Source organism: Motacilla alba, chromosome 10 (assembly GCF_015832195.1).
Source record: "Motacilla alba alba isolate MOTALB_02 chromosome 10, Motacilla_alba_V1.0_pri, whole genome shotgun sequence".
In the NCBI taxonomy this organism is placed as follows: Eukaryota; Metazoa; Chordata; class Aves; order Passeriformes; family Motacillidae; genus Motacilla; species Motacilla alba.
This window is the reverse complement of record NC_052025.1, coordinates 19,753,497-19,776,754: the sequence shown is the minus strand read 5'-3', so window position 1 is coordinate 19,776,754 and position 23,258 is coordinate 19,753,497. Positions and strand designations below refer to the sequence as shown.

General features: G+C 59.8%; 1 protein-coding gene across 11 annotated transcripts in view; it reads left to right on the top strand.

Moving 5' to 3' along the window:
• Positions 1 to 21,085, top strand: part of TLE3 (TLE family member 3, transcriptional corepressor) — a 30,467-nt gene extending 9,382 nt beyond the window's left edge. For 2 of the 11 annotated variants that reach the window (XM_038147111.1, XM_038147112.1), the window contains exons 6-20: positions 1,995 to 2,057; positions 2,440 to 2,544; positions 7,946 to 8,150; positions 9,410 to 9,426; positions 11,786 to 11,905; positions 12,311 to 12,361; positions 12,473 to 12,848; positions 13,546 to 13,727; positions 14,333 to 14,409; positions 14,564 to 14,813; positions 15,422 to 15,669; positions 16,689 to 16,836; positions 17,433 to 17,583; positions 18,956 to 19,032; positions 19,851 to 21,085. In XM_038147111.1, coding sequence (XP_038003039.1) covers positions 1,995 to 2,057; positions 2,440 to 2,544; positions 7,946 to 8,150; positions 9,410 to 9,426; positions 11,786 to 11,905; positions 12,311 to 12,361; positions 12,473 to 12,848; positions 13,546 to 13,727; positions 14,333 to 14,409; positions 14,564 to 14,813; positions 15,422 to 15,669; positions 16,689 to 16,836; positions 17,433 to 17,583; positions 18,956 to 19,032; positions 19,851 to 19,958 — 2,178 coding nt within the window. In that variant the 3' untranslated portion in view covers positions 19,959 to 21,085. Of the gene's footprint in view, positions 1 to 1,994; positions 2,058 to 2,439; positions 2,545 to 7,945; positions 8,151 to 9,409; positions 9,427 to 11,785; positions 11,906 to 12,310; positions 12,362 to 12,472; positions 12,849 to 13,545; positions 13,743 to 14,332; positions 14,410 to 14,563; positions 14,814 to 15,421; positions 15,670 to 16,688; positions 16,837 to 17,432; positions 17,584 to 18,955; positions 19,033 to 19,850 lie in introns of all 11 variants that reach the window. The other 9 variants (XM_038147122.1, XM_038147120.1, XM_038147121.1 and 6 more) reach the window with 9 other exon arrangements.
• Positions 21,086 to 23,258: the final 2,173 nt, after the last annotated feature.

Here is a 23,258-nt window from a genome sequence, read left to right as displayed (position 1 = left end):
CACGGCCGTCCTGCTGGGAGAACCCCTGGGAGCCAGGACACGGCCGTCCTGCTGGGAGCGTCCCTGGGGAGGGACACGGCCATCCCACCAGGAGCATCCCTGGAGAGGGACACGGCCATCCCACCAGGAGCATCCCTGGAGAGGGACACGGCCATCCCACCAGGAGCATCCCTGGAGAGGGACACGGCCATCCCACCAGGAGCATCCCTGGAGAGGGACACGGCCATCCCACCAGGAGCATCCCTGGCAGCTCCCACAGAGCTAATTCCTGAGGAAAGCATCAGGTGTAACCCAATCTCCAGGAGTGCCTCTGGAGGAGAGGATGGCCGGGAGCGTTCCTGTGGCTTTGCAGCCCCGGGGAGCTCTGTGGGGACCCCTTGGAGCAGGACCCGCAGCTCTGGGCTCTGCGGGGTTGTTCCCTGCACAGGGGTGACTCCGGGCCGGGGCAGGTCAGGATTTTCCCGGTGTCTCCTTGCTCATGGTGCTTGTTGGGTGCTTTGTGCAGTGTGTCCCAGCCATCCCCAGCAGGGGCTGGGTGTCCTTTGGGGTTTTTGCTCCCATAAAGCTCCCTCGGGGTGCAGCTGGCAGCGTTGGTGCATCCAGGCCGTTTCCAGAGCGGGATGTGGGGCTGGCAAAGGGAATCCCGCCCGTGGGCAGGCAGCAGAGCAGAGCCCCCAGCCCTGGCGTGCAGCTGTCATCATTTATGAAAATCCTTTTGCTGGGATTTTCTTTTCTTGAGAAGCTGAGAGGCTCCAGCTTCAAAATGTGAACAATAACTGCCTGCTGCTGCGGAGTACAATAGGAGTTTCCTTGGCTGGGCTGTGCTGGGTGTTTCTGCTTAACAACCAATCAAGAATTGGTTATTAATTGGTTATTAATTATTGGTTATTAATCTGACCTAGTTATCAGCCGGGTCAGATTCTCTGGGAGTCACAAAACTTGGTTATTCATTCCAGTCTATTCCTATCCAGCCTTCTGGTAATTCCCTTCTCTCCGTTCTCTCAGTGTGATTTTAGTGTAACATTTTAAATGGAATATTCCCCTCTTCCCCCGTCCCAACCACCCCGAGAGCCTCACCCTGCCGGGGACTCTGCTCCCCGCGCGGGGCAGGGGGCCTGGCCAAGGTGTGCTCAGGAGAGACCCAGCCCCCCTGCAGCCCTGGGAGGGATGGGGGGCCCCCAGACCCCGCGTTTGCTGGGATCAGCGGCTGCTCCCAGGATGAGCAGGGCAGCCCGGGCTGGCGTGGCACTGCCGGGCTGCTCCGGGACACCCATCCCGTGCTGGAAGGGGGTGGCAGCGTCCCAGGGGATGGCACTGACCCTGTCTGGGCTGGAGAGCTCGAGGGGGCTCCCGCTGCCTCTGCTGGGAGGGGATTTTGGGAAGGGACAGAGGAGATTTTGGGAAGGGACAAGGAGAGGGGACAGAGGGGATTTTGGGAAGACACAGGGAAAGGGGACAAGGAAAGGGAGTTTTAGGAAGGGAGAGGGGACAGGGAAAGGGAGTTTTGGGAAGGGAGAGAGGACAGAGAGGGGATTTTGGGAAGGGACGGGGAGAGGGGACAAGGAAAGGGAGTTTTGGGAAGGGACAGGGAGAAGGGGACAGAGAGGGGATTTTGGGAAGGGACAGGGAGAGGGGATTTTGGGAAGGGACAGGGAGGGGATCTGTGGCAGGGGACAGGGAGGGGATTTCAGGAAGGGACAGGGAGAGGGACAGGGAGAGGATTTTGGGAAGAGACAGGGAGAGGGGACAGAGAGGGGATTTTGGGAAGGGACAGGGAGAGGGGACAGAGAGGGGATTTCGGGAAGGGACAGGGAGAGGGGACAGAGAGGGGATTTCGGGAAGGGACAGGGAGGGGATCTGTGGCAGGGGACAGGGAGGGGATTTTTGGAAGGGACAGGGAGGGGACACAGCGCTGCTGCCAGGAAGCCTCGTGCCACCCGTGGGAGGCTGCTGCCGGGTGCTGACTGCTGCTTTTCCTTCTTCCCTTTTTTCAGACAGAAATTGCTAAAAGACTGAACACGATTTTAGCCCAGATCATGCCTTTTCTGTCACAAGAGGTAAGGACTTTTCCACACCCTCTCTGGGGCATGTGGCTTCTCCCAGGGGTTCCCCTCCCTTGCAGGCGGTGCTGGGTCCCTGGGTGGGGGAGATGTAAGAAATGGGATTTAAATCCTTCCTGAGTGCTGGAGAGCCCTTGGGATGGGCAGAGCTGGGCCCTGCAGGGGCTCTGCTCAGCTTGGGGGGCTGCTCTGAGCCCAAAAGGCTGCGAGGGGCTTCCCCTTTTCCCTGAGCAGCTGGGAGGTGCCCCCGGGCTGCTGCACCCAAAATAGGGGAAAAAATAGGGAAAAACGGGCAAAATAGGGCCTAAAAGAAGGAGAACCATGCCTGGGGGGTGTCCTGCACCTGGGCTGTGGCTGACCCAGGCCCTTGTCCCCGCAGCACCAACAGCAGGTGGCCCAGGCTGTTGAACGTGCCAAGCAAGTGACAATGACGGAGTTGAATGCTATCATCGGGGTACGTGGACTTCCCAATCTGCCTCTCACCGTGTGTATTCCCCTTTTATTCCTATCATTTACCATATCCAGAGGCAACCCTGCGCTCAGGAGGGCACTCAGGGCGGCTCCCGGTCCCCAGCCATCCCAAAACCCCAAAACTGCCCCAGTCCTACAGCTCCTGGCTCTCCCAAAACCCCAAAACTGCCCCAGTCCCACACTCCTGGCTGTCCCCAAACCCCAAAACTGCCCCAATCCCACACTCCTGGCTGTCCCCAAACCCCAAAACTGCCCCAGTCCGGCCCCCAGCAGGACAGGGCTGGGAGCTGCTGCCTCCCTGGCAGCTCCAGGATGCCAGTGGCATGTTCCTGGGGAGATTTGGGATGGGAGCCTCCCCAGCCCCTGAGGCCAGGCTTGTCTCTGCCGGGCTGTTGGTGTGGAATGTGCCCTCGGCAGAGTTGTTGTTCCATGCATTGACCCTTTCCCCGCACAGATTGAGGGGTTCTGACTGAAAATTAACCATTCTGATCAGAAAATTAACCATTCTGATCGTTTCTGTAACTGCTGTCACTGCCTTGGTCCTGCAGCAAACCCCAGGACGTCGGAATTCCCACTCCACGTCCTGGGCAGGTGGCTCCAGAGCTCCTCTGGCTTTGTTTCCCAGAAAATACTCATTTGTAATGATTTTTATTCTTTAATAACTGTTTACACTTCGTAGGCTTCAAGGACCTTTGTAATTCTGTGTCTAGCTTGCTCTTCCATCCATTCTCCTGTGCTTCACGGGTGCCGCCCACTGTGGAATCGTGCTCGGGGCTGCTGCAATTTTTGGGAATGAGGAAGCGGCTGGATCCCCCGTGGTGGGGCTGGTGCCACTTGGGAAGTGCCCCGGGAATGGGAGCTGAGTTTTGGGGTGACTCTGCACCCTCCTGCTGCCCCTCACCCTGCCGGGGCGGGCTGGGCGTGGAGCAGGAGCTGCGGGAAGTGGCAGGTTCTGGAGTTGAATTCGGGTGGATGAGGGGACCCGTGGCCCCCACATTCCCTGGATAATTGCTTCCCTGGGCCCCGGCGAGGCCCTGCTGTCATTAACAGCCAGCCCAGCCCTTTAATCACCTCCCTGACGAGCATCTCCTCTGGGCTGGCCCAGCAGGGAGGGACACGCTGCTGCTCAGTGACCCCACGCCTGCCATGGCCCAGAGACAGGGAGCAGCTTTGGCTGCTGGGTCCGTGCTCCTGCACCTGCTCCAGAGCTTCCCAGAGCAGGAATTCCACAGGGTTTTGCCTTTTTCCCTCCCCTCTGCGCAGGGAGGGGTTGGTTGCTGTCAGGCTGCTGCTGGCAGGAGGGGATGGTGACTCCAGGCTCATCCCAGAGCATGGCACGGGTTTGGGTGGAGGATTTGTGCTCCTGCAGCTGCTCTGGTGCCCGCAAAGACACAAAATCCAAGGGGTTTGGTGGTTTTTTCCCTCCTCCCTTTGCATGGAGTGGTTTGTTATTGTAGGCTTGCTGCTGGCAGGAGGGGATGGGGATGCCACGGCCTCCCACGGCTTGAGGGGATGGTGATGCCACGGCCTCCCGTGGCTTTTAGAGATGGTTCCAGGCCCCTCCTGGAGCGTGGGGCTGCTTTGGGTGGCAGCTGCAGCCCGAGTCCCCCGACGCAGAGGGTTTGGTGTTTTGCCCTGCCCTCAGCAGGTTGTTTTTGTAGGGCTGCCCTCATGGCCACACCCCTGGCCTGGTTTGCTCAGCACTGGGGTGTTCCTGGTGTCCCCCACTGTCCCCAGCCTGCCCCAACACCCCGGTGCAGGTGCTACAACACCCAAACCCCCCCCCACAAATGGTGCAAAGCCCTTTTTTTGCCCCTTTTGAGGTCAAGAACTGTTAATTTTATGCATCTGGGCCATTGTCTCGCAGCTCCTGCGCTCGAGGCTGGGCTGAAATGGAGCCTTGATTTGGTTGTAGCCCTGGAAATGATTGCCCTGGAAATGATTAAACTCCGTCACTAAATTTAACGCCGGCGCTGAACTGAAGTGCTGAACCATTAAATCGGGAACAAAGGCATGGAGCGTGATGGACATAATCCAATTAAAGCCACTCCACCCGCAGACACTCCTTGCCAGCCTTCCTCCCAAATTTGGAACCTGTTCCCGTGTCCCCATCTCTGTGGGGCACCTCTCAGGGACCCCGAGAGCTGCGTGGGCGCTGCCCCGGGCTGGGTGCGTGGGATTGTTATCCCTGGGGACATCCCTCCCTGCCGGGGTCCTGCAGCACAGGAGGAGCCCAAACTGGTGCTGGAATTCAGCTGGAGCCCCAGTGCAGCATCCTGAGGGATGCGTGCTGTGGATGGGCTCAGTCACCCCACGGTGCTGGAGCGCTGCTCCAAACCCTCGTCCTGTGTGTGCCACTTGTCCAGCAGGACCTCGGTCCCTGGGCAGGGTGATTTGGGGTTCCCAAAGCTCCTGCCCATCCCTGGAATGCTGCAGCAAGCCCTCGCCCCGCGGCGCTGCTGGAACGTGGCGTTCCCGGGGTTGGGATGAGGGATGGGAGGGAAGGGGCCTTTCCAGCAGGGGACACTCGGGGCCAGCAGCACCTCTGTGCCACCCGGTGCCGGGCGGGCTCTGTGCCCCTCCTCGCAGTCTCCAGGACGTGGCTCCGCAGGGATGTGCAGCAGGATGGTGCCCTGGGAACCTGGGAATTCTGCAGCACCGCCGCGGGCTCCTCGGCTCGTCCTGCTCTCCTTGCCACGGGAATGGCCTGCCTGGGACACGGATGGAGCTCTGCGGCCCTGCCGTGGCACCTTGGCTACCCCAGGACGCGGGGACGAGGCTCCAGGACGTCCCACACGGATTCTGCTCTCCGCTGCCAGAGGGGAGGAAGCCAGACCCACCCGGAGGTCACCAGGGATGCTGCGTCCTGCCCTCGCTTCCCCATCCTGCCAGGGGCTGTTCCTGCAGCTCGCCGAGCCCGCGCGTGGATTTATCTGTTGGCAGCCTGAAAACCAGGAAGAAATCCCAGGTTTTGATTCTCTGCTGGAGCAGCTCCAGCTGCTGGTTCCTCTCCCCGTGGTGGGGCTGTGCTGTCCCCTGGGCTGTTCCAGGGCTGGAATTGCCTCCCACACCCTGGGAGTCGGAGTGTGCGCTGCGGTTCCACGTCCCCTTTCCGGGTGGAAAGCTGCTGGGATGAGTTACAGTGGGCAGATGTTTCTGGAAGCTGGAGATTGCTGAGGATAAACCACGGGGCCTTGGTGTGCTCCAGGGATGGAATATGGAAATACCAATGCAGAGCTCCCAGGAGAGGAATGTGGGAATGCTTGGAGGTGCTGGAAAACCACCGGGGCCGTTCTCTGGGATGGTGCTCTGCTCCAACAGCCAGCCTGCCTCTCCCTCAGATGGGTGGACGTGCTGTGAAATGGGGGCTGGGAAGAGCCCCAGGGATCTGTTCCGTTTGTTTTGGTGCCAGAGGATTGATCCTGGCACCGAGGAGCTGCCCAGGGACCGACCTTGTGCCCCCCAGCTCTGCTCCGTGTCCTGGTTTGGGGCCGCTCTGGAATGTCCATCCTGAGGATGCTTCCCATGCTGCTTTTGGAGGGCTCAGGGATTTATGGATTTCCCGCAGCAGAGGCCTGGTGGCCTTCTCCGTGTGGCTCCTGCTGCAGCTGGGACATTGGAGCTGCTTCTGTGGATCTCCTGTGCCTGGGGCTGCAGCCTCAACCCTCAGCTCCCACCTGGAATCTTCTCCTGGACGGGCATTTCCCTCTCCATCCCACAGGGATGAGAAGGCAGCTCTGCAAGGGGTGGGTGACCCAGCCAGGGCCTGCTGCATCCTGCCGTGTCCCTGGAGTGGGACAGGACGTCACCTTCTGCTGCCCAAAACGAGTCCCTCCATCAGGAACGGGCCAGAGCTGCTCCCCCAGACTTGGACTTGATGTGGGGATGCCATGGAATCATGGAATTGTTTGGGGTTAAAGCCCACCCAGTGCCACCCCTGCCGTGGCAGGGACACCTCCCACTGTCTCAGGCTGCTCCAGCCCTGTCCAGCCTGGCCTTGGCACTGCCAGGGATCCAGGGGCACCTGGGGGCACCTTCTGCAGCTCTGGGCAAGGTGTGCTGGAAATTCCTTGATGCAACTGGAAGGAGCACGGGCAGAGCCCTCCATCCCCAGGGATGTTGTTTTGGGGAGCCCTCCATCCCTGGGGGTGTTTTTGGTGCTGTTTTGGGGAGCCCTCCATCCCCAGGGTTGTTTTGGGGAGCCCTCCATCCCCGGGGGTGCTGTTTTTGGGGAGCCCTCCATCCCCGGGGGTGTTTTTGGTGCTGTTTTGGGGAGCCCTCCATCCCTGGGGTGCTGTTTTGGGGAGCCCTCCATCCCTGGGGATGTTGTTTGGGGAGCCCTCCATCCTGGGGGTGTTTTTGGTGTGTTCCTGGGGGTGTCCATTGGGCTGGCCCCCGTGCCAGCAGGTCCTGCTGTCTGTCCCTGCCCCTCAGAGTGGCCCAGGACAAGCCCTGCTCCAGGCTGGCTGTGGGGACCTGCAGTGGGCTGGGGTGCAGCCCGGGTGTCCCCTCACTCCGGGTGCCCCCAGCCCGTGATTCCCGTTGTGCCCAGATGCCCCAATGTCGTTCCCTGGGGTGCTGCTGCAGGGGCTGTGGGTGCAGGCAGGAGGGTCCCAGGCAGGAGCACCAGCTCCAAGACCCTCCTGGCTGCACCAGGGCAGGCCTGGGGGCTCTCACAAGCGCCTCCTTGGGCTTCAGCTGGTTTTCTGCCATGATTGTGTTTGAAGCAGGGAATGTGTCTGGTTTTCCCTTCTCTCCCCAGAGCTGCAGTTCAGCTTTTTCCAGCTCAGCTGGAGCAGGCAGTGAGTCTCCATGGCTGGAGGAGTGCTGGGATGGCTGGGATTCACTCCCAGAAAACCCCTGGGAGCAGCTGGGGGCCCTGTGCCATGGTGGCTGGGCTGCAGCTTCAGGGAGTGTGGGGGGTTATGGTGGGCCTGGAGGATCCCTGCAGGATTTATCCGGTGTTGGAAGGGGCCAGGAGCGGCAGGATCCTGATGGGACCAGGCCATTTTGTGGAATTTTCCTCTCCCCGTGAAGCACCTGGACCAAATGAGCAGAACTTCCCCGTGCTGAGCCGGCCGGGAGGCTCCTGGGTGCTGGAATTTTCTCCCTCTGCCTGGTTTAGCTGCTGCCCTCCAGCCATGGCGTCTCTCTGCCTCCTGGGATTCCTGGGGGGGGGGTTTTTTTTATCCCTTTTACTGCTGGAAAAGCCAAACTAACCATGTCCCAGGGAGCAGGCTGTGTGCGCTGCGTCCTGGGGGCATCCCCGGGCACCTCCTGCTAACGGGGCTTCTCCTTCCAGGGGCTTCTCCTTCCAGGCGTATCCAGCGGGGCCGCTCCGGGCGCGGCCGCCACCGTCCCTTCCCGCGCCCCGTCCCCTGCTCCCTCCCAGCTCACTGGTGCTTTCGTTGCAGCAGCAGCAGCTCCAGGCCCAGCACCTCTCCCACGCCGCGCACGGCCCCCCGGTCCAGCTGCCGCCGCACCCCTCGGGGCTCCAGCCGCCCGGGATCCCGCCGGTCACCGGCACCAGCTCGGGGCTGCTGGCGCTCGGCGCCCTGGGCAGCCAGGCACACCTGGCCGTCAAGGACGAGAAGAACCACCACGACCTGGACCACAGAGGTGAGAGGGGCTGCTGGCGCTGCCACGGTCCTGGGCTGGGTCGATGGAAGGGAGGGGAAGGTTAAAAATGACGCTTCCCGCTGTGCCAGGGTGCTCTGAGCTGGATTTGGACACTTCCAGGGATCTGGCTGCTCTGTGCCGCCTGTGCCAGGGTCTCACCACCCTCATTCATTCCCAGTACCCCACCCAAATCTCCACTTTTCCACTATGAAGCCATTCCTGGTCTCCTGTCCCTTTTTCCAGTCCCTCTCCAGCTCTCCTTGAGGCCCTGCGAGGGGCTCTGAGCTCGCCATGGAGCCTTCTCTTCCCCGGGTGGACATTCCCAGCTCTCCCAGCCCTTGGAGTAGCTCTGTGGCCTCCTCAGGAGTTGCTCCAGGTTCCTCTGATGCTGGGGGAACTCGCTGGTCCTGTCGTGACTCATTTCCCACCACCCCGTCCCTCGTGTGGGGATCATGGGATTGCCCTTTTAGGGATGCAGAATTCCCTAAAATGACGCTCAGCCTTTGGTGGAGCCTGGCTGCCATTCCTGTGCTGTGCCTTAACGGGAAAGCAGCCTTCGCCTTCCTCTTCCTCCCCTCCTCTCCAACACCACCAGAGCCGTGCCAAGCTCAGGGATCCAGCTCCGTGCAGCTGGAGCTCAGTGCTTTTTCCCATTTTTTGGGGTCTGAGCGTTTGTTAGCAGATGGAAGGCTCTGTGGATCCAGCGGCAAGCCAGCAGTGCTCAGGATTGTCCTGGCAGCGCAGGAGGGTTTGGGATATTTCCACCCTCCCGTTGGCAGGGCAGGTTCCCACAGCCTCCCCGAGCTGTTGGGCTCTGCTGGAGGATTTGGGGTGGAAAAAAAGGCAGTGAGGCAAAACTACTGGTGGCAGCGCTCCTGCCCCGTTCCTTTTCCTGCGTGGATTCAGACTGCCAGAGATTCCAGGGAAAATGTACAGATTTGGTACAAAGGAAGGGCTGAACCACCTCCTGGGTGTGGAGTGGTGACTCCAGGGGCAGACGCCCGGGGCTGCTGCCGTTCCCTTTGGATCCGGGGCATTTCCAGCTGTGTTTGGCCAGATGAATCACACGGGCGAAAAGGGGGCAGGGATTGCGTGGGGGAGATGGATGGAGGGAGATTCTGAATCTGGAGAGAGCCCACACAGGGCTTGAGTTTAAGGGTTTGGGTTTATTTTTCTGGTTTAAGACTTGTCCTAACTTGCTTTGTTTTCCTGTCTCTGTTTTGGCCGTGCCCTCCCCTCTGCCCTGGCATCTCCTGAAGAGCGAGACTCAAGTGCAGTAAGTCCCATTCCTTCCTTTCGCTCCCACTTTTTGGAGGCTGCACGGCTGAGTTTGATTTATCCCTTAAAAACCCACCTGGTGGCTGGGAGCTGCAGGGCTGCCTTTGGCACAGGTCTTATTAAATAATAAACCAGGCAATAAAATCCCTCATCCTGCCTGGAAGAGCTGTGCTGGGACGAGAGGAGTCACCTTCTCCGTGGTGGTGGTTTGGAAATGTGATTTAAATCCCCTCTGCTTGTGGCAGAACGTCAGGAAATTCCATCATTTTGGCTGGGTGAGCGTGGTCAGAGCTGGAGCCCCTGGGTGGTCAGGGGAGCCGCTTCATTCCTGATCCCTGGATCATTCCCCCGTTCCCTGGGCTCGCCTGATCTGGGATGGGGTTGGTTATTTCTCTGCATCACGCAGGACGTGGAAGCTCAAGCAGCTCCTACCCAGGGAAATCCCTGGATTGATTTTGGAGACACCTCAGAGGCTGCCCTGGGGATGGATTCCCTGGGAGCAGGGATGGGGAGGATGTGGAGGGAGGCAGGAGCCAGGTGGGGGCTGCCCTGCTCCCGGAATGGGGCTGAGCCAGCGCCTCCCACCCCGGTGCTCAGGGAAAACGGGACATCAGGAGGAACTCCTGCACGGAAAGGGCCGTGAGACATCGGAAGGGGCAGCACAGGTGTCCCGGGGCGTGTCCCCGAGCTCTCGGTGCCGGTGACAAGGCGGGGCCGGGTCCCGGTCGGGCTCGGCGATGCCGGAGCTCGTCGCCGAGCCCAGCGTTCCGTGTGGGAAGCTGCCAGGACACAAAGCCCGGCTGAGCTGCGGCTTGGCAGCGATTTCCTGCCAGCCCCGAGCCCACAAACGGCCCTTTGGAGAGCGGGGAAGGGAAGCGCGCTGCGAGGGGGGAGAGGCAGAGGGGAATTGGGCATCATTAACCCGCTCCTCGGGCGGGCAGGGGGCCGTCGGAGCCGGGCAGCTTCCCAATTCATAAACTGCGAGCCGGGGTATTCCCCGTGGAGGTTTAATGTGTGCGATAATCAGCGTTAGTCATTCATATTTTCCCCAGCCTTTGCCTGTGCAATAAAAAATATTTAGTTCCTTGGCGGCGGGCCAGGAGCGGGGCTGAATGGATCGATGCCTCTAAATGCCTGACATGATTCTCTGGGAGCTGCGAGGGTTTTCAGCATGACTGCCTGGGAAGAAAGAGCTCCGTGTTATCCAAAGCTGCTTAGTGGGGACCGAGGAGAAACATGAACTGCTTTGGTTCTCCCTTTCAGCCGGGGAAGAAAGGCGGGCACGGCTCGGGAACGGCGCTGCTCGGCGGGGCTGGCAGGCTGGGGGAGCGGGGATGGATCCTGCTGATCCCAGGAAATGTGCAGGGAGAGAATGGGGATGGATCCTGCTGATCCCAGGGAATGTGCGGGGAGAGAACCAGGATAGATCCTGCTGATCCTAGGGACCGAGGAGAGAACGGGGATGATGGATCCTGCTGATCCCAGGGAACGTGTGGGGAGAGAACGGGGATGGATCCTGCTGAGCCCAGGAACTGAGGAGAGAATGGGGATAGATCCTGCTGAGCCCAGGGAATGTGCAGGGAGAGAGCAGGGATAGATCCTGCTGATCCCAGGGATTGAGGGAGGCAATATGCAGGGAGAGAATGGGGATGGATCCTGCTGAGCCCAGGGAATGTGTGGGGAGAGAGCAGGGATGGATCCTGCTGCTCCCAGGGAATGTGTGGGGAGAGAACGGGGATGGATCCTGCTGATCCCAGGGACTGAGGGAGGGAATGCAGGATCAGGGCCTAGCATCCTCCTCATTGTGCTGCCGTGTTTGCCTCCAGCATTCCCTGGGAATGCCGGCATCTCCTGGGCTTTGCTGCGTGGAGCAAGGGCAGAATTCCCCCTGTGCCGCTGGCACTCCTGGTCGCGTGGGTTTCCCAGGACATTTTGTGGATGTCCTTTGGCTCCAGGGCCGGGATGCAGCCGTACCTTGGCTCCTTCTGGCTGAGGCTCCCAGCTCTGCCAGAGAGAGAACTCCTGGGAATTCCAGCGTGTCCTGGGCTTTGCTGCTTGAGGCAAGGGCAGAATTCCCAATGAGCAGAGCTGTGCCGTGGGTGCTGGGCTCTGCCGTTCCTGCCCGTGTGGCTTTTCCCAGGTGTTTTTATCAACAACCTCCTCCTGCATTTTCCTGCTATTGCAGCAAAGGAGCTCAGGCGTCCATGGCATTCCTCACAGCATTCCCAGTGCGGCTGCTGTTGATCTGTCCCTGGATCCTGTGGCATGGGGGGACAGGGGGGTCTCATCCCTGCTGTGCTGCTCGTGGAGCCTCGTTTCCTTCTGCTTCCCCTCCAAAGCTTCTCCCGTCCCCACAGAATAATTCCGTGTCCCCCTCGGAGAGCCTGCGGGCCAGCGAGAAGCACCGGAGCTCCACGGACTACAGCATCGACTCCAAGAAGCGGAAAGCGGAGGAGAAGGACAGCATGAGCCGATATGTGAGTGACGGGGACAGCCTCGGGGACACCGGCGGCAGCACCCGGGGGCAGGAAGCGGGATTGGGGTGGTGCTCTCCGGGTGGGATGTGGGCGAGCTGGGACACAGAGCCATGGGATCGTTCAGGCTGGAAAAGGCCTTGGAGACCGTGGGGTTCAACCATCCCCCGGCACTGAGGCCACCCTAATCCGTGTCCCCGAGTGCCACGTCCGCTCCCCTGGCTGACTGCACCCCTGCCCTGGGCAGCCCCTTCCAACACCTGACCGTCTTTTCCATGGAAGAATTTCCCCTGATCTCCAGCCCCGGCGTCCTGCTGCTCTTGGGGGTGCTTTGGCTCCTCGGGGGGGGGGCTGATCCCCCCCAGTTTTCGGAGCTCTCTGCAGGGTGTGACACGTTTTGTGTTCCAGGACAGCGATGGTGACAAGAGCGATGACCTGGTGGTCGATGTCTCCAATGAGGTGAGCTCTGGGTTTGGGCTGTGGGAGGTGATTCCTTAGGGAACTCCCAGGAGAAGCCAGAGGGAGCCCTTCCTTCCCGCTGGGAATTCCAAGGCTTTTCCCACCTCCCAGGACCCTGCCACCCCCCGGGTGAGCCCGGCCCATTCCCCCCCGGAGAACGGCCTGGACAAAGCCCGCGGGCTGAAGAAGGGGGACGCTCCCAACAGCCCGGCCTCGGTGGCCTCCTCCAGCAGCACTCCCTCCTCCAAGACCAAGGACCTGGGCCACGTACGTCCCTTCTGGGGGTCGCTGGGGCGGGGCTGCGGGTCCCGCAGCTGGGGCTCATCCCTCCTTCTCCATCCCTTCTCCCCCCAGAACGACAAATCCTCCACGCCCGGCCTCAAGTCCAACACTCCGACGCCCAGGAACGACGCTCCCACCCCGGGCACCAGCAGCACCCCGGGGCTGCGGCCCATGCCCGGCAAGCCCAGCGGCATGGACCCCCTGGGTGGGTACCACGGTGTCACCATTGTCCCCAGCACAGCTTCGGCTCGTCCCTGTCAACGGGGAGCGGCAGCTCTGGGGGGTTTGCATTTATGGGGGATGGGGGTTTTTGGGGGACCTAATCCGATGGGGAGAGGAGGGAGGTGTGGTCATGGAGTGAGCAGGGTTGGGATGAGGGGACACAGCCTCAGGCTGCGCCAGAAGGAGTTCAGGTTGGACTCGGAAGGAGTTTCTTTGAGAAAAGTGTGCCCAGGGAGAGGCGGTGGAGACCCGTCCCTGGAGGCATCCAGGGATGTGGCACTCGGTGCCCTGGGCTGGGAGGAGGGTGGTGTCAGGCCAGGGGTTGGACTCCAGGGTGTTGGGTTTTTCTGTGGTTGTGCTCTGCTCTGCTCCCTGCTGGTGTCCCCAGCCCTGATTGTGTCCCCATCCCTGCTGGTGTCCCAGCCGTGACAGAGTCCCAGCTGTGCCCATGTCCATGTTCCCAGCCATGTCCGTGTGTCCCAGCCATGCCCTTGTGTCCCCATCCCTGCTGGTGTCCCAGCTGTGCCCATGTCCATGTCCCCAGCCATGCCCATGTCCATGTCCCCAGCCGTGCCCGTGTCCCCACCGTGCCCGTGTCCCTGCCCTGATGGTGTCCCCAGCTGTGCCCGTGTGTCCCCGCCATGCCCGTGTCCCTGCCCTGACGCTGTCCCCCCTCGCAGCCTCGGCCCTGCGGACGCCCATCTCCATCGCGGGCTCCTACGCGGCGCCCTTTGCCATGATGGGGCACCACGAGATGAACGGGTCGCTGACGAGCCCCGGCGCCTACGCGGGGCTGCACAACCTGCCCCCGCAGATGAGCGCGGCCGCCGCCGCCGCCGCCGCCTACGGCCGGTCGCCAATGGTGAGCTTTGGAGCTGTACGTAGCACTTTTAGCTCCTTTCTCCCTGGGGGGAGGGCTGGGGGGGCTGCTGGGGGCTGGCAGGTTGGGGCTGCTCCTCAAAGCCAGCCGTGCTTTGGGTTGAAGGGGTGGGGAGGGAGATGCTGCTTGGTGGGGTGACGTGTGTGTGCCGCTGGATTGGGGTTTCTCCTTCCCGTTCCTTGGCCCCTTATCCCTTTCCTTGGGTTCTTATCCCTTTCCTTGGGTTCTTATCCCGTTCCTCGGCCCCTTGTCCTGTTCCTCTCACTAAACTCCTGTTTTAAGGCAGAAGAAAGAGTAAAACATTGCCGTTAAAGCAGAGGTTGGGGGTCTCTGCCCTCGGGGTGCTAGGCACAATGTGGGTGATCCCATCCCCGGGGGCTTGGGAACAGCACAGGGAGAGGGAGCGTGTCCCACCTGGTTCTTGCAGACCCAAAACCTTTGGCTGGTTCCCCTTCCAGCCAGGGGGAAGTGCCAGTTAGCTTTGAGCAGCAGGGGAAAAGCAGCAGCTGCCCCGTGTCCCCAGGGGTCGTGGATGGGAAGCTGTGTGGCATTCCTGGTCTCACCCGTGTCCCTGCATCTCTTGGCAGGTCGGCTTTGACCCTCACCCACCCATGCGAGCCCCGGGCCTGCCCTCCAGCCTGGCGTCCATCCCCGGAGGGAAACCGTAAGCCCGCTTGGATTTTTGTGGGATCAGAGGGGACGAGTGGCCGGGAGGGAGACGAGGGCGGCCTTCCCGCAGGGCTGGCGCTGCGGACGCGGTGTGACGGTCCCCACGAGCTCCGTGCCTGGAGCTGAGCCCTTCCCCACCCCCCCGGCAGGGCCTACTCGTTCCACGTGAGCGCGGACGGGCAGATGCAGCCGGTGCCGTTCCCGCACGACGCGCTGGCGGGGCCCGGCATCCCGCGGCACGCGCGGCAGATCAACACGCTGAGCCACGGTGAGGTGGTGTGCGCCGTCACCATCAGCAACCCCACCCGCCACGTCTACACCGGCGGCAAGGGCTGCGTCAAGATCTGGGACATCAGCCAGCCCGGCAGCAAGAGCCCCATCTCCCAGCTGGACTGCCTGGTGAGGGCTGGAGTCCCCGCGGTGGGGCTGCTGCTGCCCCCAGGGCTCTGTCCCCTGCCTTCTCCCACCTCTGATGTTGTTAGTCATCTTCGCCCCGTTAACGTCGGCATCTCTTCCCCACATTGCCATCTACGTTTCCTCTTTCCCCTTCTGCTCTCCCTTTCCTCTTCCCCCCTTAACATCCTGTTGCTCTTCCCCATTACCAACTCCTTGTCTTCTGTTACTGTCTTATTCCTCTTCCCGTTATCTCTCTAACCCTTCTAAATTTCCCTTTTTCTCTTTCTCCATCAAACATCCCTTTTTCTCTCCTCCCCATCAACATCCTTTTCCTCTTTCCCCATCAACATCCCCCTTCCTCTTTCCCCATCAATGTCCCTCTTCTTCTCCCCATCAACGTCCCTTTTCCTCTTTCCCCATCAACGTCCCTTTTCCTCTTTTCCCATCAATGTCCCTCTTGTCCCCATCAACGTCCCCGTTCCTCTTTCCCCACCCCTTCACACTCCCTTTCCTCTCCCCTCTCCACATCCCTTTTCCTCTCCACCCCCTTTCCCTCCCATCACCGCCTGCCCCGTGCCCAGGCCGTCCCTGACGGTCCCTTGTGTCCCCAGAACAGGGATAACTACATCCGCTCCTGCAAGCTGCTGCCGGACGGCCGCACGCTGATCGTGGGGGGCGAGGCCAGCACTCTGACCATCTGGGACCTGGCGTCGCCCACGCCGCGCATCAAGGCCGAGCTGACGTCCTCGGCGCCCGCCTGCTACGCGCTGGCCATCAGCCCCGACGCCAAGGTGTGCTTCTCGTGCTGCAGCGACGGCAACATCGCCGTCTGGGACCTGCACAACCAGACCCTCGTCAGGTGAGCCCCCGCCGGCGTCCTGCTGCTCGGGGAGCCTGGCCTGGCTGGGGTGGGAAGGACCTTAAAGGCTGTTTTTATCTCGTCACCTTCCTTTTTGTCTTCTGTCGGTGTCCCTTTTCCTCTTCCCCCACAATGTCCCTTTTCCTCTTCCTTTTTTCAGTGTTCCTTTTCCTCTTCCTCATGTCAATGTTCCTTTTCCTCTTCTTTTGTCAATATCCCTTTTCCTCTTCCTCTTGTCAATGTCCCTTTTCCTCTTCCCCCACAACGTCCTTTTTCTTCTCTTTTTGTCAGTGTTCCTTTACCCCTTCCTCCACAATGTCCCTTTTCCTCTTCCTTTTTTCGGTGTCCCTTTTCCTTTTGTCAGTGTCCCTTTTCCTCTTTCTTTTTTCAGTCTTCCTTTTCCTTTTGTCAATGTCTCTTTTCTTCTTCCTTCCCTCATTGTCTCTATTTCTCTTCTTTTTTCAATGTCCCTTTTCCTCTTTTTCTGTCAACATCCCTTTTCCTTCCATCAGTGTCCCTTTTCCTCTTGTCAGTGTCCCTTTTCCTTTTGTCAACATCCCTTTTCCTTCTCCTTCCACCAGTGTGTCTTTCCCTCTTTCCCCACCCCATTGCCGTCTCCTTGCTCTTCTCCCCATCACGGTCCCTTTTCCCCTTCCCCCATGATTCCTTTCCTCATTATCCCATCGATATCCCTATCCTCTTTTCCTCGGGCAGAAACCCCTTCCACTGTCTCAGCTTGCTCCAAGCCCTGTCCAACCTGGCCTTGAAATTCCAGGGATGGGGAGTCCCCCACCCTCTCTGGGCTGGAGCCAGGAGCACCCTCTGGTGCTGCTGCACCATCTCCTGGTGCTCATCCCTGCACCAGCCCCATCCTTGGCCCAGGATGCTCCTGGATGCTTTTCCAGGAATATCAGGTGTGGACGAGCCCCTCAAAGGTCGTCTGAGCACCTTGAGCGCAGCTCCATGCTTTTCCTAGCGCCGCCCTTGCAGAATTCCGTGGGTTTTTTTCTGCTCCCAAGGCAATTCCAAGGGCACACGGACGGGGCCAGCTGCATAGACATCTCCCACGACGGTACGAAGCTGTGGACGGGGGGCCTGGACAACACGGTGCGCTCCTGGGACCTGCGGGAAGGGCGGCAGCTCCAGCAGCACGACTTCACCTCCCAGGTAGGGCGCAGGGCCCAGGGACCCTTCCCCGCGGGAAATGGGGGGTCCTGCTCGGCCTCTGGCTCCTGGGAGGGGCTTTTCCTGCTGGGAAAACGCCCCTGGGAGCTCCGAGCGTGGCTGTTCCCGCTGGTTTCGGGGTGGCCCCGGAGTGCTGGAGCCGTGGGGCTCCCTGGATCTTGTGCCAGCTCCTCTTCTCCATCCTTGCGGAAGGAGGCTGCTGTTGAGGAAGCAGCTCTTCTCGTGGGGTGCCTGTGGATGTAACAGCGTTCTCTGGGTGCCCTGGGGGTGGGATGAGAGCAGGGATCAGGATCCTGCCTCCTGCAGCAGAGCCTGCCACAGCCCTGATCCAGAGGGGCAGAGCTGGCACCTCGTGTCCCATTGGCAAGGGCGGCAGTATCCATAGGGATGGATCCCAGCCCAGGGATCTGCCTCTCCCCACCTGCTCCATCCATCTGGGGCTGGCCAGCAGCTCCAGCAGTGCCACAGATCCCACAGCGGTTGAGTTGGGAGAGGCACCGTGAGGATCTCTCATCCCACCCTTCCGTGGGGGGCCGGGCATTCCCGCTGATCTCCCCATATCCCACTTGTGTCTGCAGATCTTCTCTCTGGGGTACTGCCCGACGGGCGAGTGGCTGGCGGTGGGCATGGAGAGCAGCAACGTGGAGGTGCTGCACCACACCAAGCCCGACAAGTACCAGCTGCACCTGCACGAGAGCTGCGTCCTCTCCCTCAAATTCGCCTACTGCGGTGAGCAGGGCGGGGATGGGCATCCTGGAGTCGTGGAATGCCTTGGGTTGGGAGAGACATTAAAGCTCGTCTCTGGGGCACCTTCCTCCTGTCCCCACCCCGGGACATCCTCATGGATGGGGATTGTGGAATCATGGAATGCCTTGGGTTGGGAGAGACCTTCAAGCTCGTCTCTGGGGCACCTTCCACCTGACCCCACCCTGGGATGTCCTCATGGGTGGGGATTGTGGAATCATGGAATGTTTGGGGTTGGAAGGAACCTTAAATTGGGATACCTCCCTCTATGTCAGGGTGCTCCAAGCCCCATCCAGTCTGGCCATGGACACTTCCAGGGATTGGGAAACAGGGATGGCCGTGAGCTGCAGGAAGGGACAGTGCTCAACACAGCGAGGGGGCCTGAGCACGGATGTTTCCAGAAGGATCCATCCCATGCATGCTGCACTTGGGGTTTATTCCCATGAACCCATCCCGGTTGTGGTGGGGGTTATCCCCATAACCCATCCTGGTTTTGGCGGGGTTTATTCCCCATAACCCCATCCTGGTTTTGGCAGGGGTTATTCCCATAACTCCATCCTGGTTTTGGCAGGGTTTATCCCCATAACCCCATCCTGGTTTTGGCAGGGGTTATCCCCATAACCCATCCTGGTTCTGGCGGGGTTTATCCCCATAACCCATCCTGGCTGTGGCAGGGTTTATCCCCATAACCCATCCTGTTTTTTGCAGTGGGTTATCCCCATAACCCATCCTGGTTTTGGCAGGGGTTATCCCCATAACCCATCCTGGTTCTGGCAGGGGTTATCCCCATAACCCCATCCTGGTTCTGGCAGGGGTTATCCCCATAACCCATCCTGGTTCTGGCAGGGGTTATCCCCATAACCCCATCCTGGTTCTGGCAGGGGTTATCCCCATAACCCATCCTGGCTGTGGCAGGGGTTATCCCCATAACCCATCCTGGCTGTGGCAGGGGTTATCCCCATAACCCATCCTGGCTGTGGCAGGGGTTATCCCCATAACCCATCCTGGTTCTGGCAGGGTTTATCCCCATAACCCATCCTGGCTGTGGTGGGGTTTATCCCCATAACCCCATCCTGGTTCTGGCAGGGGTTATTCCCATAACCCATCCTGGTTCTGGCAGGGGTTTTTCCCATAACCCATCCTGGCTGTGGCTGCAAACAGCCACAGAGCCCTGCTGCAGGTGGGAAGCAGCACTTGGATTGTCCCAGCAGAGTCGGGCTGGGCAGGACTCCCCAGGGAATCTCCAGGTTTTCCCATTTCTCCGAATCTCTGGGCTCAGGCAGACTGTGGGGACAGGGAAGGGTTGGGGAGGTGACACCAGTGAGGTTCAGCTGCTGATCCCAGATTCCCAATGCAGGGAAGTGGTTTGTGAGCACTGGGAAGGACAACCTGCTCAACGCCTGGAGGACGCCCTACGGAGCCAGCATCTTCCAGGTAGGAGAGAGGGGAAGGGCACGGGCTGCTCCCAGATTCCCATTCCCAGTTATCCTGGAGAGAGGAAGGAGATCCTTTGGGGTGGCTGGAGGGGTGTCAGGGTGAGGGATGTGGTGCTGCCCTCAGCATGGATGCTGCTGGGAGCATGGAGCATCCATCCCAGCCTGCTGGGTTCTCTCTCCCCAACCCTGCTGGGTTCTCTCTCTCCCCAACCCTGATGGGTTTTCCCCCACCCTGCTGGGTTCTCTCTCCCCAACCCTGCTGGGTTCTCTCTCCCCAACCCTGATGGGTTTTCCCCCACCCTACTGGGTTCTCTCTCCCCTAACCCTGCTGGGTTCTCTCTCTCCCCTAACCCTGCTGGGTTCTCTCTCTCCCCTAACCCTGCTGGGTTCTCTCTCTCCCCTAACCCTGCTGGGTTCTCTCTCCCCAACCCTCATGGGTTCTCTCTGTCCCACCCTCATGGGTTTTCTCTCCCCAACCCTGCTGGGTTTTCCCCCACCCTGCTGGGTTCTCTCTCCCCTCCACCCTTCTGGGTTCTCTCTCCCCAACCCTGATGGGTTTTGTCTCCCACCCTCCTGGGTTTTCTCCCAGCCTTCTGGGTTCTCTCTCCCACCCTGCTGGGTTCTTCCTCCCCCATCCCTGCTGGGTTTTCTGTCCCCCACCAACCCTGCTGGGTTCTTCCTCCCCCATCCCTGCTGGGTTTTCTCTCCCCCACCAACCCTGCTGGGTTCTCTCTCCCCAGCCTTGCTGGGTTCTCCCCACCCTGCTGGGTTTTCTCCCCCACCCTGACGGTTTCTCTCCCCTCCTGCTTTTCCCAGTCCAAGGAATCCTCGTCCGTGCTGAGCTGCGACATCTCCGCGGATGACAAGTACATCGTCACGGGCTCTGGGGACAAGAAGGCCACGGTCTACGAGGTCATCTACTGAGCCTGGGATTTCCAGCCCTCGGGAATGCTCCGGGAATGCCGAGGGGAGGCCCCGGGCCCGGCCCCGCTCCGCCCGGCGCCCGCCACGCTCGGATTTATTTGGAGATCTGCAACTCTGGCACACATGGAAGCCCTAAACGGATTTTTATTTGGTTTTAAGGTTTTGGGGTTCCTTTTGAATTTTTTTTTTTTTTTTTTGGTTTTCCGGTTCTTTCCGTCTGGCTTTGGTGGCACTATAAAGGACTCCTTTTTTTATTGGGACTTTTTTTTTTGTGCATCCTGCATAAGACTTGTGAAAAATGTAAATACTGGACTAGGAAATAGCGTGGGAAGGGGGGACCCTCCCAGTACACTTAGCTGTGTATTTTTGTCTGCTGTAATTGTATTCCACTGATGGTTTTGGTGGTGGCAATTTTATTCTGGGGGTTTTTTTGGTTGGTTTTTTTTTTGTTGTTGTTTTTTTGTTTTGTTTTTTGGGGTTTTTCCCCCCCTTTTTCCTCTTCCCCCCCCCTCCGGAAGCGTCCGTGGGGACTTTGCCATCCAGGCTGAGCAGAGATGTCCACTGGTGAAAAGTTGTTCCTCCTGTCGTGCGTCGTGTGTTAGTGATGGTGGGGAATCGCTCGGATCCTCAGCTACTGACGGGACATCAACACAATCACCTTGGGGTTTGTTTTTTATAGATGGATTTATGGATTTATCCTCTTTTTTTTTTTTTTTTTTTTTTTTTTTTTCCCCTTCCCGTGCTTGGATGTTTGAAGAAAAGGGGAAGCCCACGCAAGCCCTTCTTGGTCTTCGGACAGAAGCAAATGAGGAGTGATTTCAAAGAAAGCTTAGAAAATTCAGCTCAGGGAGCCACGAAAGATAATAGCAAACTTATGTGTTTTGTATTCAAATGAAAGTAAAGAATTAGAATTGATAACCTTGAAAAAAAAAAAAAAAAGACAAAAAAAAATACAGTTTTTTTTTAAAAGCGAAAAGTTTACTAACAAGTAGGGTTTGTGTGTGGTGGGGGGCTGTTCGTGGTCCTTGTGGGCTTTATGGTCTTGTGTCTTCTGGTTTTATGGAGCAACTCCCTCCCCCCACAGGCCTTTTGTACTAAAGGGTTCCAAAAAGGACAAAAAAAAAAAACCACAAAAAAAAAGACAAAAAAAAAAAAAAAAAAAAGGCAAACGAAGACCTAACGGGAAAATAAAAGTATTTGTGTAGCAGAAGTGCTCCCCTGTATCGCAGCACACGCAGAGGATTTTTATACCGCATTTTTATGGATTATTTTTGGCGAGTTGGATCTGGTCCAGAAGGTAAAAAAAGCAAATGTTTTTTGTTGAGGGGGGTTGAGGGGAGACCGGTTTGGGGAGGAGGATGGGGAGGTGGGAGCTGGAATTGCAGCCCTCCCAGGAGCCCCCATCCCATCCCATCCCATCCCATCCCATCCCTCTGCGGGATCCCTCCCGTCCCTCCGGCTGCTCCCGGGCTGGACAGAGGGGCTGGGAAGGAGGAGAGCCCTCCTGGCGTTCCCATGGGAATGGAGGGCTCTGAGCTGAACCGAGGGAATGTTCCGGAACGCGGGCGGCTCCGTGGGAGGCTGGGATCGGTTTGGGGCGCTGAGGATCCAAGGAGAAGGAGAAGTTCCTTAAAGCTGCTTTTGGGTAACGGCATTTTGGGGTGGTTTGGCTCAGATTGGCCACTGGGGCCAGCAGAGCCTGGGAGGGGTCCCGGGCTGCGTTGGGGTGGGTTTTTGGGAGCTGTGGGGGCAGCTCTGCCCCTTTCTGCCCCCCCGGGCGCAGCATTCCCGGCTCCTGGGCTCCGGAGCGCCGCGCTCTGCCCCGCTGGAAGGGCTGGGAAGGGCTGGGGGGCTCTGCCCGGTGCCCAGCGCCCCCCTGGCCGCGGGGTCACCCCCAGCTGGCGTCCCCCGGGCTCCCGGGGGGGTTTGCAGCTCGGCTGCTTGGTTTTTCTCCCCGAAAGGGCAGGAGTGGAAGGCGGGAATCGCGCGTTCCGGAGCCAGGCTCTCGACTTCACACCAAAGTATGTAGCAGAATCTGTACAGCTGTTAATAACTACCACTGGTTTTTTGTAAAAAAGGGCCAAAAAGAGAAAAAAAAAAAAAAAAAAAGAATAAAAAGTCAATGTACTGAAGCTCGACCACAAGCAAAGTGTCTCTAAACCCTCTGATCCATGGAATTTCACGGAGGTGGGGGGAAAGGCAGGAGAGGGGAGGGTTGGGGGGCGCAGGATGGCCCTGGTAGAGACCCCCGAGTTTGGGGGGTGCAGGACGGCCCTGGCAGGGACCCCCGAGTTTGGGGGGTGCAGGACAGCTTTGACAGGGACCCCCGAGTTTGGGGGTCTCAGGACGGCCTTGACAGGGACCCCTGAGTTTGGGGATCTCAGGATAGCCCTGGCAGGGACCCCCGAGTTTGGGGGGCACAGGACGGCCCTGGCAGGGACCCCCGAGTTTGGGGATGGTGCTGGAGGTGGGATGAGCCCAGGATGGAGGGGAGGAATTCCCAGCCCTCGGCATCTCCCCCATCCCGTGGGATGTGCTGCCGAGGGCTGGGCTCCTCCCGGGGCATCCCAAACCCCATCCCTCCCTTTCAGCACCCTGGCGCTCCTGCCAGGCTTTGGGGATGCAGGGAGAGGGCCGGGATCGGGGGTCGGATGCCTCGGGCCCGCATCGGCGGCTCCCAGCGCCCGGGATCCCGGCAGCTCCGTCCCCAGCCCGTTCCCGAGCTGCCGGCCCCGCTCCCCGATGCGGACAAAGCCTTTCCACGAGCGGGGCCAGCTGGAGCTGCCGTGATGGATCGGAGGTGACAGGACCTGCCGGGGAGGGATGGGGGCAGGAGCAGCGCTCTGCCTGACGGGCAGGGGAGGGCTCGGCAGTGCGTTTCCATCCCCCGGCAGGCTGGGGGCTGGCACGGCGGGACGTTAAAAGGTCGGAATGGCGAGGAATCCTTTGTTGGGAGATGGGGAGCGCCCGGGCAGGGCAGGGGAAGGGACCCCTGAGCGGCTCCGGCTGTGCTTCCAGCCCTGCCCAGCAAAGGGAGGGCTTCCCCAGCCGCCCTCGGCGCTCCATGGGGGTGGGCTCGGCTCTTCCCAGCGCTGGGGAGGAGCTGTTGGGCTCTCCCAGTCCCCTTTGTGCTGTCAGCTCCCAGGTTTTATAATTCAATTATTCCCACCCGCCCCTTGCCACGCTGGAATTTTAAATCATAAATCCATGAGGGCTTTTTAAAGGTGCTCGCAGGCCAGGCTTGGCCAGGAAAGGCAGAGCTGGAAACGGCCAGGACACTGCGTGGGAAGGGATTCCCCA